Here is a 17882-nt window from a genome sequence, read left to right on the forward strand (position 1 = left end):
ATGCAGTGATAATATTGGATGGAATGGATCACTCTTTTCAGATGTGGAACTAATGAGTAATTTGAAAATGTCTCTCATGAAGTGCTGTGCGGCAAGAATGAACAATAGGATTCATATTACTAAACTCATGTTAATGTCCTCAAAATTATGTTTTTCCCCCAAATTAGGACTTGTACTGCACTCAAGGTTTCACTGCTACTGGTAGAGGGGAAAAGTGAGTGTTCATAATTTTTCTATTAAACCTAGCATAGTCCTACAATGATCTGCTCAGATGTCAAGACGGCAAAGGCGTCAACACCATCTATTGTCTGTAGAAAGGCATTTCCACTAGGCCGAGGATGACATGCCACTTATTTTTTTCCAAATCAGCCTCACGGTGGCGCTATAACAGGGCAATTCCTGTTTTTACCTATAACTGCATCGATCTGTATGCAACTTATGTATGTGCACACCCTAGAGGCCATGGAAAAACATTTTCCTTGCATCCCTCCACATCTGCCGGTTCTAGCGCCACCATGAGGCCGATTTCTGCAAAACACATTGTTTATGTTAGTCGCACAGATTTCATCCAAATCTCACGCAAATCGGTACACATGATCTCTGTAGTCATGTGAGAGCGAGTGGCCCGTTCGGCGTTTTGTACAAAATGCTGCACATGTCCTGCTCATCCAGAATTCTATCCTCTACAAAATGAAGAAAATTGTTGCAAAAAACAAACAAACAAAAAAACATGTTTATATTACTCCTAAACATTTTGCCAAACATCACACACACTCCTATCCTCCTGGTGGAGACCTGTGCCCAGAAGGGCACTTTTTCTAGTTCTTTGTATATTACAGGTTCACACCCAGTAGCAGCAACAAGGCCCGTAGGCCTTCCTCAGCGTAAAATAAATATAAAATAAGCAGAGGAAGGCCAATGGGCTGAAACGTCCGTTTGTTGCTGCTGCTGGGGGTAAACCTTTAATAAACAAAGAATCCTAAATGGATAAAAAGTTAATGCTGGAATTCCTTTCTATAGACTACCCGATATTCTTATATTGTGAACTACTCGACTGAGTGCTTGCTTCTCCTCTTCTCAAATGTCTACAGAAAGCCGCCACCATGAGTACGGACGAAGAGATGAAGCAGTATGGCTCTGCCGCCATTTATCTCCGTAAGCCAGAGAAGGAGAGAATGGAAGCTCAAAGTGCGCCCTTTGATGCCAAAACTATGTCATATGTGGCTGATAAGGGAGAGCTATACCTCAAGTGTAAGATTATAAGCAAGGATGGTGACAAAGTCACCGTGGAAACGCTGGACAAGAAAGAAGTAGGTGTATCTAAAATCAAATAGTGGCACAGTACAACTGTAATCACATTACATTCTGAAGTTGTGCTTTTTCTTTTTTAGAAAAGAACTGTCCCTGAGGCGGATGTCACCCCTATGAACCCTCCCAAGTATGACAAGATTGAGGACATGGCCATGATGACCCACCTCACTGAAGCCACTGTCCTGTATAACCTCAAAGAGCGTTATGCAGCATGGATGATCTATGTAAGCTTTTCTACATGTTGAGCAGTACATTATTTCACCTGTCAAAGAAAGAAAAACACAAACACAGCGTACAAATTATATCATCAAATGAAAAACCGTAGAAAAACAAATGCAAACAACTCATGGTTCTGAAGTTATGTTCAATGTTAATGTTCTCTCTCTTCTCCCCTTCAGACCTACTCTGGCTTGTTCTGTGCAACTGTGAACCCCTACAAGTGGCTCCCAGTGTATGACCAGGAGGTTGTAAATGCCTACAGAGGCAAGAAGCGTATTGAGGCTCCACCCCACATCTACTCTGTCTCTGACAACGCCTTTCAGTTCATGCTGATGGGTACGTACTAGTCAGGACAATGTAAACAAATACATAATGAGTTTGTGCTGTATATCCATGACTAAAAAAATATGTGCTTTACATTACAGATAAAGAAAACCAGTCTGTCCTGATCACGTAAGTTTCCATCATCTACTAGGCATTAAAAAAAGAACATTGTACACAAATTCACTAAGTGCATTTCTCTGAATGTATGCTTTTATAACCAGTGGAGAATCCGGTGCTGGGAAGACTGTGAACACCAAGCGTGTCATCCAGTACTTTGCAACAGCAGCGACTGCTAGTGGAGAGAAATCGGCGGCCGATGGTGGTAAAATTAAGGTACTGTATATGTATATGTTTTTAACTTTAACAAAAATGTTTTGGAACATAAAGCATTTATATGAAATATAGCAATTCAATTTAAAATAATTCAGACCAAAATGTCTAAAACATTCTAGGGGTCACTGGAGGATCAGATTATTGCAGCCAATCCCTTGCTGGAGGCCTATGGTAATGCCAAGACTGTGAGGAATGACAACTCATCTCGCTTTGTAAGTGTAAAATAATGACATTTTATGGGTAAACCTGCAATAATTCCACAATGTAGACGGATGCAACTAATTGTGCTATATCAAACAGGGTAAATTCATCAGAATCCATTTCAACAGTGCGGGTAAATTGGCCAGTGCTGATATTGAGACATGTAAGTATGAAGTTCAGAGATGAGAAATTATATATTTGTTAATTTGAGGATTACATTTTGACTTATGTACAACCCATTATTATTATTATTATTATTACTATTATTATTATTATTATTAATTATGTTGTACAACCCATATAGATCTGCTGGAGAAGTCTAGAGTGACCTACCAGCTTCCTCTAGAGAGAGGTTACCATATATTCTTCCAGATGATGACCGACCACATACCTGGGATTATTGGTAAGTGGAATTATACTGATGATGCAGTGAGAACATAAATTAACTAGAAAAGTCGCAATTTTGAAAAATTGCAAAGTGTGGTTGCCGCAATCGGTTACATAGGCCCCTCCCACTAATTATTCTAGCCAATTACAATGTCAAGTCACCCCTGTGATCATGTGGAAATAATTTGGGGAGGGGATTTATCCCCCCAAAAATAAAATTTCTTCAACAAATGTTTTTTTTTTTCTTTTGCATTTGCGGCACCACCTGTGGATGAAAATGGAATTGCTTTTTGCTCTGGGTTGATTAAACCACCCGTGACATGTGATTTAAATTTGGGATGGATTGGACGTTGTAAAATAGGCCCCTCCCACTTACTTTGGACGACGATTACGGCCTCACGATACGCACTATAAAAATTATGTCTGTGCTGTTTTAATCGGATAGGTCCGGAGATCATGTGTATAGATATTTGTGATATTTGGACATAATCTGTAGGACTCAGGAGGAGCAAAAAGTGTGTTTTGGAGAAAATTCTAAATGGCGGAAAATCTATCCTGACGTGGCCTATATGGGGAGATGCGTCATGACCCACGGAATCCAGGGAAAAATGTTACGACCTACGGTTCAAGAGTTATAAGCCAAAACATAAAGTGGGCTGTTATAGCGCCACAATATAGCCGACCAATATAATTATAAGTTCATTCATTTTAATAAGTATTATGAACCTGCCCTCCTAGTTTTGTAACTATAGCCCTTATGGAAAAAATACTTGAACGTGACTTTTCGAATTTTCTGATTCATGTCAATGGGGAAATGTAATGCACGAATACATTAATATCAATTAAACTATACAACATTTCTCTTAACAAAATACAAGCACACGATTCCCGATGAAGCCGGTCAAGTGCGTGCCATCAAAACTGTGGGATTAGTAGTGAAGCAAAGTTTAGGGTTACTCTAGAAAGAAGTAAAAAAAAAAGTGTTACTATTACTAGTCTGGTTGAACCACACTAATGAATAGAAACACATGTTCACACTTTTTTTAATCCCTTCTCAGAAAGTTGTCTCATCACCAACAACCCATACGACTTCCCGTTGATCAGCATGGGTCAGATCACTGTGGCCAGCATTGATGACAAAGTCGAGTTGGAGGCTACAGATGTAAATGGACATTATTTTACATTTCTAATACTCACTGTGCATTGCAGTCAGTTGCTCTGCAAAATACATTTTGTAAAGCAGTGGTTTTCAGGCCATGACCTCCCAAAATAATCCTATTTAAACTGGATTGCTAATATAATGCTTAATCTCAATCTTCAGGATGCTATTGGCATCCTGGGCTTCAATGTTGAGGAGAAAGCGTGCATCTACAAGTTCACCGGTGCAGTGATGCATCATGGAACGTTGATCTTCAAACAGAAGCAGCGTGAGGAACAGGCGGAGCCAGACGGCACGGAGGGTAAATTGCATCTTCAACAACAAATGTGATAGTCTTGTATTTATTTATATTTCAAAAGAACTAAGCTAAATATATTTTCAATATATTGTCATTATTTATTTATATTATACTGTTTATACTGAAGGTTATTTGGTTTACCTATATGGTCCTAGATTACTAGCTGTATGCATTCAATGTATTACCAATTGTGTTTACCTTGCTAAAATCGCACTCTGGATTAAGCGTCTGCTAAATGCCTGAATCGTAAATTGCAAATTGTATGATCATTTCAGTGTCTGACAAGATCTGCTACCTGTTGGGTCTGAACTCAGCGGATATGCTTAAGGCATACTGCTACCCCAGAGTTAAAGTGGGAAATGAATATGTCACTAAAGGACAAACTGTGCCACAGGTGAGTAAAGTTACATTATTTCCATGTTCTGATTTCATACACACCTTATAAGCTCCAACATTATTGTCTCAGCCAGGCTGAAGGCGAGGCAGAGATTATGTTTTGCACCATGTCCGTCGGTCTGTGTGCCTGTTTGTGTGTGTCTGTGTCAGCTAATCTCAGGCACTGTTTGGCCGCGAACTGTGCATGCACACTCCCTGGATCGGTGGATCCCAGAGCAGAACCTCTGCCCCAAATCTTTCAGATCGGCGTAATCGGCGCGCCACCAGGAGGTCGATTTTTGCAAAACACATGTTTTGATATCACTCCTAGTCCTACAGATTTGTCCAAACATCATGCAAACCGGTACACAGTATCTCTATATCCATTCAACTGAACAAAATGCATATGAACGCAGTGTGCAATTTCTGTGAAATTTTGCACGCATATTCCCACACAGCCGAGGAAGTAACGCCACTTGAAAAAATTCAAATCAGCCTCATGGTGGCACTATAACAGGCCGATTGGCATTTTTACAGGTAACTGCACCGATTTGCTTAAAACTTTGAATGCACACTCCCTAGAGGCCAAGGAAAAACCTTTGCCCTGCATTTTTGCTACAAAAACAACAGCACACTGCAGAAACATGTGCAGTTCCAAGTACCTCTACTGACATGTTTGGCGCCTGCTGGCCTAGTGGTCCAGGACAGGCGCATGCCACATATATAGGCTCTGCCCGTAGTGGGTTGTGTGTTTGAGTCCCGTTCATGACGACGTTTGGTGCATGTTTTTCCCGGTCTCTCTCTCCCTCTTCCCTGTCCATCTTCACTTGTATCTATCAATAAAGGCAAAAAAGCAAAAAACAAATCATTTAAAAAAACATTTCTTTCTGGCCTTGACAGCCCATACATCCAAATAGAGAAGTTGTATTTGTGAATTTGCCATTCACTTTATGCATGTGCATACCCTATTGTGTATCCAACCCCAAAACCCATCCCGCTCACTCAGATCAGCTAACACAGGGAAGCTGTCAACCTTCCCTAACGCACTCGGGCTCTCAAATTTGTGGAATAAACTTTCCATTGCAGTTAGATCTGCAGACAAACTCTGAATCTTCCACCGTAATCTGAAGATTCACCTCTTCAGACTCCACCCTAGCCCGTAGCACTTGGCCTAGCCTTGAAAACCTTGCAGGCTTATGCAAAGGCTAAAATTGCTTAAATTGTGTAACTCACTATAATGTTCCTTTTTCCTTAGACAATGAACTCAGTCAGTGCCTTGGCCAAGTCCATCTATGAGAAGCTGTTCTTGTGGATGGTCATTAGGATCAACGAGATGCTGGACACCAAGCAGCCGAGAAACTACTACATTGGTGTGCTGGACATCGCTGGTTTTGAAATCTTTGATGTAAGCATGGACTTGTTTTAAGTTGGAGACTAAATATTTTTGTCACAGTTACACATTTACAAGAGATTGGGCTAATGATATTTCCTCACAGTTCAACACCCTGGAGCAGCTGTGCATCAACTTCACCAATGAGAAACTGCAACAGTTTTTCAACCACACCATGTTTGTTCTGGAACAAGAAGAATACATGAAAGAGGGAATTCCCTGGGATCTCGTTGACTTCGGCATGGACTTGGCTATCTGCATTGAGCTCATTGAGAAGGTAGGTACTGTACATGGACTTGGCTGTCTGCAATTGAGCTGATTGAGAATGAAATACATACACTGTTGCATTGAGCTGATTGAGAAGGTATAGAATTATTATTAGTATAGCGTATTATATTATTATGTATTGCTATGGACTTAGGTGTCAGCATTGCGTTCATTGAAGGTATACAATTATTTTGTGCTTTAATGGACATCACACACACACACACACACACACACACACACACACACACACACACACACACACACACACACACACACACACACACACACACACACACACACACACACACACATATTTTTTGGTCATTGGCACTAAGCTTTTGTTGATTTGTCTCTTTTGTCTCCTTCCCAAAGCCCTTGGGCATCTTCTCCAGCCTTGAAGAGCAGTGCATGTTCCCAAAAGCTACAGACAAAAGTTTTGCAGAGAAGTTGATTGACCTGCATCTGGGGAAGAACAAGGCCTTTGAGAAACCCAAGCCTGGTAAAGGCAAGGGTGAGGCTCACTTCTCCCTGGTCCACTATGCTGGAACTGTGGACTACAGGTGAACAGAACCCTATAGTATGCCTATATGTACTGTATATATAATTATACATTATATATAATATAACCGGAACTGTGGACTACAGTTTTTGATGAATTGAGTATGGAGGACCCCAATGGAAACAAGTGATAGGCTTTTGTTAAAAAACTGTTAATAAAGTATTCAATCAATCCATCAATCAATCAACAGCATCACAGGATGGCTAGAGAAGAACAAGGATCCTCTCAACGACTCTGTGTGTCAGCTGTACCAGAAGTCTTCAGTGAAGCTGCTCTGTATGTTATATCCCCCACCTGAGCCTGAAGGTATGTTTATTACAATTGGTTTGGAGCATTTAGCATATTGGGAACTGGAGTTATGGCTGTACCCCATAGGAACACTGAGGGGGCGGGACATCAACAAATTAATATAGGACAATAATATAATGTGTGTTCTATCCCCCACCTGAGCCTGAAGGTATTGTTATATCAATACTATAAACATTCAGAATCTGACAAGAAGGGAAGCATTTTCATTCTATATAACTAATGATAACTCATGATTCTAATATAAACAGATAAGATGCAGAAGGGAGGCAAGAAGAAGGGTGGTTCCATGCAGACTGTGTCTAGTGCTTTCAGGGTAAGAATATCTTTATTATTATCAACATATATCCCTGTAAGAATGAAGCGTTATTATTATCAACATTATATCCATGTAAGAAATAGTCTTTAAATGTTGGAATTAAAGTTTAAAATAGGGTTTATGTCGTTAAAGTATGTTTTGAAAACAATCTAAATCTGCAAAGTAAGTAGTATCTAAAGAGTTCAAATAATTATAGTGGAAGAAAAAGTACAACATTCTATTACTTTTGACTAATTATAAACCTTTATGTCTCAATAGGCAAACTTGCAGTTGCTGATGACCAACTTGAGGAGCACACATCCTCACTTTGTGCGTTGCCTGATTCCCAACGAGTCCAAGTGTCCAGGTAAACAGAAAAGAAACATTTGACGCCTTATCAATTCTCTCCTAGAGGCCCCAAGGAAGACCTTGGCGTGTAGTACTAAGCCAGGATGCGGAAAAGGCTTTCGACCAGGTGGAATATTCGTACTTGTTCTCAGTGATGGATTTCTTTTTACATTGGAGATAGGTTCATTACATGGATTAGGCTATTGTACAGCAACCCCACTGCAGCTATGAGACTGACTAACCAGACACTGTCCTCACAATTTGCTTTAGCTCTAGGGCCCTTTGCCCAGACAATTATAGCAAATGCTGACATATATGGGTACAACACAGAATACACTTAAAATATAAGATCTCCCTATGCAAATGACATTCTTTTGTATGTTTGTATTTTGGTTGACTAGTTTTGACTCATTAAATGCAACTTTGGCCAGTGCGTAACTATTTTGTTGTAATAATAATGAAGCAACATATTTACAGGACTGATGGAGAACTTCCTGGTCATCCACCAGCTGAGGTGTAATGGTGTGCTGGAGGGCATCAGAATTTGTAGAAAGGGCTTCCCAAGCAGAATCCCCTATGCTGACTTCAAGCAGAGGTATCAATTCCTTTTTCCAGCAGCTTTTAGTTCCAAACTTATTAACGGGAGGCATGCAAAATGACCATGAACTTCTGCAAAACAGATACAAAGTACTGAACGCCAGCGCATGTCCCGAAGGCGCGTTCATGGACAACAAGAAGGCATCTGAGAAGCTGCTTGGGTCCATTGACGTACCTGTTGATGAGTACAGGTTCGGACACACCAAGGTAAACACACTCCCAATCTGGTTTAACATTATGGACAGAGGACAAAAAATTGTTTTTATGGTTGTTTAGTTACAGTGTTTGTGACATTGTATTCAGGTGTTCTTCAAAGCTGGTCTGCTGGGTGTCCTTGAAGAGATGCGAGATGAAAAGCTGGCTGCTCTGGTCGGCATGACTCAGGCACTCGCACGAGCTTACCTCATGAGGAAGGAGTTTGTCAAGATGACGGCTAGGAGGTACTTTGAAAACATCTATTCAATAAAAGAAATAAAGTGTCAAATCACTATAATAAAATAGCAAAAATTGCAGAGCAAGCTTTTGATGATGGTGGCAAGGAAAAATCTCCTTAATAAACAGCAGAAGAAACCTCGAGCAGAATCAGGATATAGCATGGGGGGTCATCCTGCATTTACATTGCGGCAGTTAAAAACAATAATACCAACAGCAATAATAACAACAACAATAGTACAACTATAATGACACAATTATATAATAACAGCCTGCAGGCGTATTACATGGAAACCCTCAATCTGCATTTCAATCATGATCCACTGTTGTCCACAGAGAGGCCATTTACACCATCCAGTTCAACTTGCGCTCATTCGTCAATGTGAAACACTGGCCATGGATGATGGTCTACTACAAGATCAAGCCTCTCTTGCAGAGTGCTGAGACTGAGAAGGAGCTGCAGAACATGAAGGAGAACTATGAAAAGATGAAGACTGACCTGGCCACTGCCCTGGCCTTGAAGAAGACACTGGAAGAGAAATTGATAGCTGCGGTGCAGGAGAAGAATAACCTTGCATCGGCATCGGCATCAGTAAGTAGCTACACTTGTACAGGAAATGTTGCTAATATTTCATATTGTTTATCATCTTAAAAGGCAAGACTACTTTTTTTTTAGGTTTGAGTTGTATAGTTACGTTGCCATGATGTAACTCCAAAGGTGGACAAGAAATCAAAAATAATTGCTCCATTGATTAGAAATTGATAATTCAAAATATTCTCCTCGTTGACTTACAGTGTACGCTGAAAGAGCTCTCAAAGTCACTCTTTTAAATGAACACAAAAAAAATTGATTCAGACAATATGAGCATCACCAAACCCAGTACCGTTTTTGTTTTTAATAATAATGTTAACTTCCTGTTGAATTTACTATTTGAAGATCTGGATCTGGATCCACGGATCCAGTCCGGGTTTTCTTCCTATAAAAATGGCAAAATCAACAGGAATTTTTATTAAAAAAAACCTAACAGAACTGGGTTTGGTGATGCTCTATATTGTCTGAATCAACTTTGTTTGTTTGTTTACGTACTAAAAGAGTGACTTTGAGAGCGTAGGTCGAAACGTTAGTCGTTCTGTATACTAGTACCTAATAAAAGGCTCTAAATGTCCGTGCTGCTCCAGTGTCCTCTCCTCCTTCAGTGACTTTGTGAGCTGTTTCAGTGTACAATGTAAGTCAATGAGGAGAATATTTAGAATGATCAATTTCTAATTGCTAGAGCAATTCTTTTTGATTTCTTGTCCACATTTGGATAACATCATGACAAGGTAAATACACAACCCAAACCTCTACCAAAGTGATATTGCCCTTTAAAGCTTTTATCTAAAGTAGAATGTATAAGTAGAGTCGACCACCAGGCATTCTCTGCCATGGTAGAGAATGCCTGGTGGTCGAACGGCTGTTCAGTACAAGGGCCTGACCCAATTTGACATTCTTCAAATTCATTTTCATTGACAACTAGGGAGACGAGGCTCTGAATGATGCTGAGGAGAGATGTGAAGGTCTTATTAAAAGTAAGATCCAGTTGGAGGCAAAGCTCAAAGAGACGACCGAGAGACTGGAGGACGAGGAGGAGATCAATGCAGAACTGACTGCCAAGAAGAGAAAGCTGGAGGATGAATGCTCTGAGCTCAAGAAGGACATTGATGACCTGGAGCTCACCTTGGCCAAAGTGGAGAAGGAGAAACATGCCACTGAAAACAAGGTATAGATTATACTCAAGATCATACACTCTAGTTACAGACTTGTAAGGGTCAATCTATACTGTCAGAGTTACAGACTTGTAAGGGTCAATTCAGAACCCCCCTCCCCTAAAGGAACCCTGAGAGTCCCTGGAATCCACTTTGAAAAGCACTGATTGAATTTGAGCCATTCTATGACAACACATTATGTTTTGCTTCTATCAGGTGAAGAACCTGACTGAGGAGATGGCGTCTCAGGATGAGAGCGTCGCTAAGCTGACCAAGGAGAAAAAAGCCCTCCAAGAGGCCCATCAGCAAACCCTGGATGACCTGCAGGCAGAGGAGGACAAAGTCAACACTCTGACCAAGGCCAAGACCAAGCTGGAGCAGCAAGTTGACGATGTGAGTTTACCAAAGGGAATCAGATGTTTTGAATTTAAAGATGGTGTCGTGATTTTTTTCCACCCTAAAACATAATCATCAGGTATTATCATTATATGAGGTGGACAATTTTTTTTCAAAAAAGTGTACAAAGAAAACTGGAAAAGATACAAATATCACGGCACTCCATCTTTAATATTATATTTTTATTGTTTTACTGATTAACAACAACAATATATTGTTGTGCAGTTGGAGGGTTCTCTGGAGCAAGAGAAGAAGCTCCGCATGGACCTGGAGAGAGCCAAGAGAAAGCTTGAGGGTGATCTGAAACTGGCCCAGGAATCCATCATGGACCTGGAAAATGACAAGCAGCAATCTGACGAGAAGATAAAGAAGTAATGTGCACCAACAATATGAAATGTCATGGAGTGAAACCACCTGCAGAATGATGCTAAAATATGACTATTGACTGTATTCAACAGGAAGGACTTTGAAGTAAGCCAGCTTCTGAGTAAGATTGAGGATGAACAATCTTTGGGGGCCCAGCTGCAGAAGAAGATCAAAGAACTCCAGGTATTTTTATTTTCTGTAAAATCATTAATAATAAGTAAGTGTGAATGGTTATTTTCAGATGTTAATCTAACATCATTCATTTGAAAGGCTCGTATTGAAGAACTGGAGGAGGAGATCGAGGCAGAGCGTGCCGCTCGTGCCAAAGTGGAGAAGCAGAGAGCCGATCTCTCCAGGGAACTTGAAGAGATCAGTGAGAGGCTGGAGGAGGCTGGAGGTGCCACCGCCGCTCAGATCGAGATGAACAAGAAGCGCGAGGCTGAGTTCCAGAAGGTGCGTCGTGACCTTGAAGAGTCCACCCTGCAGCATGAGGCCACTGCTTCTGCTCTCCGTAAGAAACAGGCCGACAGCGTGGCGGAACTGGGTGAACAGATCGACAACCTCCAGAGAGTCAAGCAGAAACTGGAGAAGGAGAAGAGTGAATACAAGATGGAGATCGATGACCTGTCCAGCAACATGGAGGCTGTTGCTAAGGCAAAGGTATGATGGAATGCCATGGTATAATATCATTCTTGAGACAAACAAACATGTTTAAAGTGACTAAAGTGAAATGAAATACTCAAATTTTAAAACTGATAGTTCCACATGTGTGGGGCATTGAAAGGCAGTCTTTATAGCTCAGATTTAACAGTGGGAATGTTTCATACAAGTAATCTTGTGAACGAGTATGCAAACTCTAAATGTTATTAATCTGTTAAGATAATTAGGCAAATGTTAAGTGTTTAAGGCTTTAAAAACAGTGCAGTGCTGTTCTCTCCTCATAGCTAATGATGGCCAAGCAACCCAGTGATGGGTAAGGAAACCATACAGTTATAAACCGGAGGGCTGAAATATAGACTATATCGATTGGCTTTGCTTTAAATCGAAGCAATGAACCTATCTGAAAAAAAAGATGATTGAACATGTATAATGCTCGTTTCCAGGGAAATCTTGAGAAGATGTGCCGCACCCTTGAGGACCAACTTAGTGAAATCAAGGCCAAGAGTGATGAAAACGTTCGCCAGATCAATGATATCGGCGCTCAGAGAGCAAGACTGTTGACAGAGAACGGTAAATGTTCATTTAATCATAAATCATTTGACTACATGGTTTGTCGATGGTACTTGCACAAATTGACCATAATTAGAGATAATGCTTTTGATCAACAGTTATCCCAGCCACCGATGATATGTTTGAAATTAATATCCAAATTTCTAATTAGGTGAGTTTGGTCGTCAACTGGAGGAGAAAGAAGCTCTGGTCTCTCAGCTCACAAGAGGCAAGCAGGCCTTCACCCAACAGATTGAGGAGTTGAAGAGACTTGTTGAAGAGGAGGTTAAGGTGAGGAACAGATTATTTTCTATTTTAGTTTCATATTCTTTGTCATTTCATTCAGCTGACATTGTTTTTTTCCATTTTCTTCTGACAGGCAAAGAATGCCCTTGCTCATGCTGTGCAATCAGCTCGCCATGACTGTGACCTTCTGAGGGAGCAGTTTGAGGAGGAGCAGGAGGCGAAGGCAGAGCTGCAGCGTGGAATGTCCAAGGCCAACGCTGAGGTGTGTCAGTGGAGGAGCAAGTATGAGACTGATGCTGTCCAACGCACTGAGGAGCTGGAGGAGGCCAAGTAAGTCAGCAGTGTTTTTACCATAGAGTTATATAAACTAGAGAGCGGACAGACCCGCTCCCAGTATTAATTTCAATAGAAGTTGCTCACTGGCGTTTCACAGATGCTCTGGGGGCTCGGTTTCACACTGTCAGGTACCACTAGGCCTGTCGCCCAATCGCAATTATCTGAGATAATAGCTTGAGATAAAAATGAAAAAATGGGCATAATCGTCAAAATCGTGATAATCATTTCAATGTTAAAAAATGTTCATATTTTTTCCAACATTTTCGGAAAGAGTGGAATTATCAGATGTACAAGCTCAAAATGCATACCACTCACAATAATCGAATTCCATTAAAAACTGATCAACAGGAAGAAGCTCGCCCAGCGTCTTCAGGAAGCTGAGGAGCAAATCGAGGCTGTGAATTCCAAGTGCGCCTCTTTGGAGAAGACCAAACAGAGACTCCAGGGTGAAGTGGAAGACCTCATGATTGATGTGGAGAGGGCCAATGGTTTGGCTGCCAATCTTGACAAGAAACAGAGGAACTTCGATAAGGTGCTTTGACATACATTATTACAAAATAATTATTGTGTCCTTAAAGTGGGGTAAATGACAAATCCTTACAAATTGTATGCAGGTCCTGGCAGAATGGAAGCAGAAATTTGAAGAGGGACAGGCAGAACTGGAGGGAGCTCAGAAAGAGGCTCGTTCTCTCAGCACTGAGTTGTTTAAGATGAAGAATTCCTACGAGGAGTCTCTGGACCAACTGGAGACCATGAAGCGTGAAAACAAGAACCTGCAACGTACGTTTTCGTATCATTCTTTCAAGAGCAACAGTAAAAAAACAAAAACAACAACCGATCAAATGGTGGATCAGGTTACAACTTTATTAAAATGCAAATACAAAATATTTGCTGACTGATTCATTACTTTCAATCCACTGCAGAGGAGATCTCAGACCTGACTGAACAGATCGGTGAGACTGGAAAGAGCATCCATGAGCTGGAGAAGTCCAAGAAGCAGACAGAGACAGAGAAGTCAGAGATCCAGACAGCCTTGGAGGAAGCAGAGGTATTAAAACTTTAGGTTATAGATGTCTGTATTTTCTTTCTTTCTTTCTTTCAATATGTTTTACATTCAAACAGTGTAGCAGTATAATGATGGATGTTATATTAAAAAAGTCCTACAACCTTTTGATCCTGTATTGCATTTCAGGGTACTCTGGAGCACGAGGAGTCCAAGATTCTCCGTGTCCAGCTGGAGCTCAACCAGATCAAGGGTGAGGTGGACAGGAAGCTGGCAGAGAAGGATGAAGAGATGGAGCAGATCAAGAGGAACAGCCAGAGGGTGGTTGACTCCATGCAGAGCACTCTGGACTCTGAGGTCAGGAGCAGAAATGATGCCCTTAGAATCAAGAAGAAGATGGAGGGAGACCTGAACGAGATGGAGGTTCAGCTGAGTCACGCCAACCGCCAGGCTTCTGAGGCCCAGAAGCAGCTGAGGAACGTTCAGGGACAGCTTAAGGTGCAAAACATATTTAGACAGATCTTCAAACAATGGAACTGCTTTGAACAAATCACATTCTGATGTTTCTCTTATCGTGACCACCTCAAATGTGATTTATTTTAGGATGCCCAAGTGCACCTTGATGAAGCTAGCAGAGGCCAAGAAGATAGCAAGGAGCAAGCTGCTATGGTGGAGCGTAGGAACGGCCTAATGGTCGCTGAGATCGAGGAGCTGAGAGTGGCTCTGGAACAGACAGAGAGAGGCCGCAAAGTGGCTGAGCAAGAACTGGTGGATGCCAGTGAGCGCGCTGGACTGTTGGGCTCTCAGGTAAGTCAATGGAAATACTCAACAACATATTTTTAACATACAACTCATTCATACTTGTATTGCTAAACTGAATCTTTATTTTAGAACACAAGCCTTGTGAACACCAAGAAGAAACTTGAAACTGACCTGATCCAGGTCCAAGGTGAAGTGGATGACAGTGTTCAAGAAGCAAGGAATGCTGAGGAGAAGGCCAAGAAAGCCATCACTGATGTAAGTTAGGAGCTCTGCCTCTTATCCAATATACCAGGACAATTAGAGATCCTTATGGCATGCTTAATTATTACAATTGAGAGAATTCCACACCCACATTCCTTTGTGTCGTAAGTTTTGGCGACACAGAGGTGGTGACAGAAGTGTTGGCAACACAGAGGTGTCGACACAGAGGTGGCGACATACATTTTATTTCTGTTCAGAAGTTCTTTCAGTACTGTACCTTCATGATGCTCAGTGACATCATAGAGGGCAGGTTTGTTTCCCTGACCACATCCCTGTTTTGTTTTTTTTACTTTTCTTTCGCATTAGTGTTCGGGTGAATTTCACCCGTGTTTAGTGAGAGAGTGATCCCACAATGGGCTTTTGATTTGCTTTTTTTTTTTTCCACTGGATCATTCTCACATATCCCAGGAATGGGTAGACCAAAGGAGAAGTTCCCAGCTCCATTATTAACACTTACAGCACTAGCATTTATTGAAAAATTAGGATCTAATTCACGCCAGCATTTTTTCCAGTCGAGCTCTTATTTTGAAAAGCCACATTTCCAGTCTAACAGAAGTAGTATTAACCTAGGAAGCTGAACAGAGCCTGGACAGGCGTTGTTTACAATATGAATCCAAACCGGGGCACTGGAGAGCTCCACATCGTCGACTCTGTGCCGTCAAAGAAACGTTGTTTTGACCAAAATGTCATCTGGGACAAGGAATAGGGGATACAGGCGATTGAAAGAAACAGATAGAATGGATTATTATGGCGACGACGATCTAAGATGGGCGATCCAGTGCTGTGCTAACAACATAGCTAGCTAACCGGCTAACGTAAGTAGCATTATGGCTCGATCGAATGCACTATAAAAGCGCAATTGCCATTAATCAACGGCAATGGCGGTAAGCGTTGTATCAAAAAATAGGCTTCAATTGACCTACATCTACAGCAATGGCGCTGAAAGAATTAACTTTTTTAGAATATAATTTTAAATAATTCCCATGTTTTTCACAGATTTTGCCCCCTATGATGTTGTTGTTTCCCTCTGGTCTTATGACCACGCTTAGTATCTGTTTATTACCCTATTATTACCTGTTATATTACAACATTTGTTCTCGCAGTCAACATGTGAATTTATATAAATGTAATCTATGTACCATGTTTGTCAAGTGTGCAGTGACATGATTATTTCCTTGCGGGACAATGAAGTACATTTTATCTTCTTTCCAGGCTTCTATGATGGCCGAGGAGCTGAAGAAGGAGCAGGACACCAGCTCTCACCTGGAGAGGATGAAGAAGAACCTGGAGGTCACAGTCAAGGACCTGCAGCACCGTCTGGATGAGGCTGAGAACCTGGCTATGAAGGGAGGCAAGAAGCAGCTCCAGAAACTGGAGTCTAGGGTAAGATGTGGTTTACTTCAACACAGCTTATAGTCAATGAAATAAGAATAAGTCATTTCATAGTGCATATTTCCTTTGTGAAGGTGCGTGAACTGGAGGGAGAGGTCGACACTGCACAGAGAGGTGGAGTAGACGCTATTAAAGGTGTCCGCAAGTACGAGAGGAGAGTGAAGGAGCTGACATACCAGGTACTGTATATCATGTTCACTTAAATATCCATCATGCCACTAACTAAATTAATAGATTGCATGAACTACAAAATACAAATACAAAGATCTATAAATGTCATAAATTCACTCTCACTTCAGACTGAAGAGGACAAGAAGAATCTTGCCAGGCTTCAGGATCTGGTAGACAAACTGCAGATGAAGGTGAAGGGCTACAAGAGGCAGGCTGAGGAAGCGGTAAGACAATATACATCTTTAGTTGTGTTCGCCATGGGCAGAGTGTTGTGAAATAATTACACTAACATGAACATTAGCCACAACCACACTTTACAGTTTTTATGAAATTGTCTTGCTTGGACTATAATTGTAAGGTGCTCTTTTCAAATATTGAGGCTTTGAACCATCTCTATCATATTGTAGGAGGAAGCAGCCAACACTCACCTGTCTAAGTGCAGAAAGGTTCAGAATGAGCTAGAGGAGGCAGAGGAGCGTGCTGACATCGCTGAATCCCAGGTCAACAAGATGAGAGCTAAAAGTCGTGACTCTAAGGTAAATACATGTGCAATATCAAGGTTTATTATGTTGGCTGTCTAAGATGGCTAAGATTTAACAAAATAAATCATGTTGAATATCTAATAGCATGCTCCTATTTTACAGGGAAAGGAGGCTGCTGAATAACTTCTCCAATACAACTCACCATAAAAACTCATAAAATATGACCCATTCAAAAAGTCATACAATATGACCCATTGTATTCAATAAAGGTGTCATTTAATGTATTCATTACTTCACTTTGTATTGTCAGGTTTGTCTCAATTAACTCACACGTCCACTATATACTATTTTGTAAAACCATTGCAAGGATAAATAAATGTACTTAAAGCAGCACTATATGTAACTTTCCTCTTCTATATTTGAACCCAGTTTAATGTGTGGTGTGCTGAAATGTTACCATTGATCTAATAGAGCTGGCCTGCTTGCTCGGTATAAATTGAATCTTGACCAAAATTCATATCAGATCCTGTCTAGCTGAGACGTGACCTTTGACTTGATCTAAATGTCTCAATAGAAGATCAGGGAGACGAATGCTACGACCTCAAACATATAAATTATCTTGTATTAAAGGGCCACTTCACCCCTTTTGCAACCAGATCTTATTTTAAATGAGAATTCAGTGATTTAGAAAACCCCCGGTCCCTCCCG

General features: G+C 41.0%; 1 protein-coding gene across 1 annotated transcript; it reads left to right on the forward strand.

Moving 5' to 3' along the window:
* Nucleotides 1–1091: 1091 nt before the first annotated feature.
* LOC306932709 (myosin heavy chain, fast skeletal muscle-like) lies at nucleotides 1092–17372 on the forward strand. Its single transcript, XM_079514611.1, has 40 exons — nucleotides 1092–1310; nucleotides 1392–1535; nucleotides 1710–1866; nucleotides 1956–1983; nucleotides 2076–2187; nucleotides 2307–2399; nucleotides 2488–2551; nucleotides 2693–2791; nucleotides 3834–3937; nucleotides 4097–4235; nucleotides 4508–4626; nucleotides 5863–6012; nucleotides 6104–6274; nucleotides 6637–6824; nucleotides 7014–7129; nucleotides 7381–7445; nucleotides 7707–7794; nucleotides 8253–8370; nucleotides 8456–8579; nucleotides 8676–8812; nucleotides 9141–9396; nucleotides 10322–10564; nucleotides 10767–10943; nucleotides 11172–11317; nucleotides 11405–11495; nucleotides 11583–11972; nucleotides 12416–12542; nucleotides 12694–12812; nucleotides 12901–13097; nucleotides 13452–13635; nucleotides 13718–13883; nucleotides 14027–14151; nucleotides 14296–14604; nucleotides 14710–14913; nucleotides 14998–15123; nucleotides 16342–16512; nucleotides 16596–16700; nucleotides 16821–16916; nucleotides 17100–17228; nucleotides 17337–17372. The coding sequence occupies exons 1-40, from the start codon at nucleotides 1104–1106 to the stop codon at nucleotides 17355–17357; spliced, it is 5805 nt and encodes a 1934-aa protein (XP_079370737.1). The 5' UTR covers nucleotides 1092–1103; the 3' UTR covers nucleotides 17358–17372.
* The last annotated feature ends 510 nt before the right edge of the window (nucleotides 17373–17882 follow it).

Source organism: Electrona antarctica (assembly GCF_951216825.1).
Source record: "Electrona antarctica genome assembly, chromosome: 11".
Taxonomy (NCBI): Eukaryota; Metazoa; Chordata; class Actinopteri; order Myctophiformes; family Myctophidae; genus Electrona; species Electrona antarctica.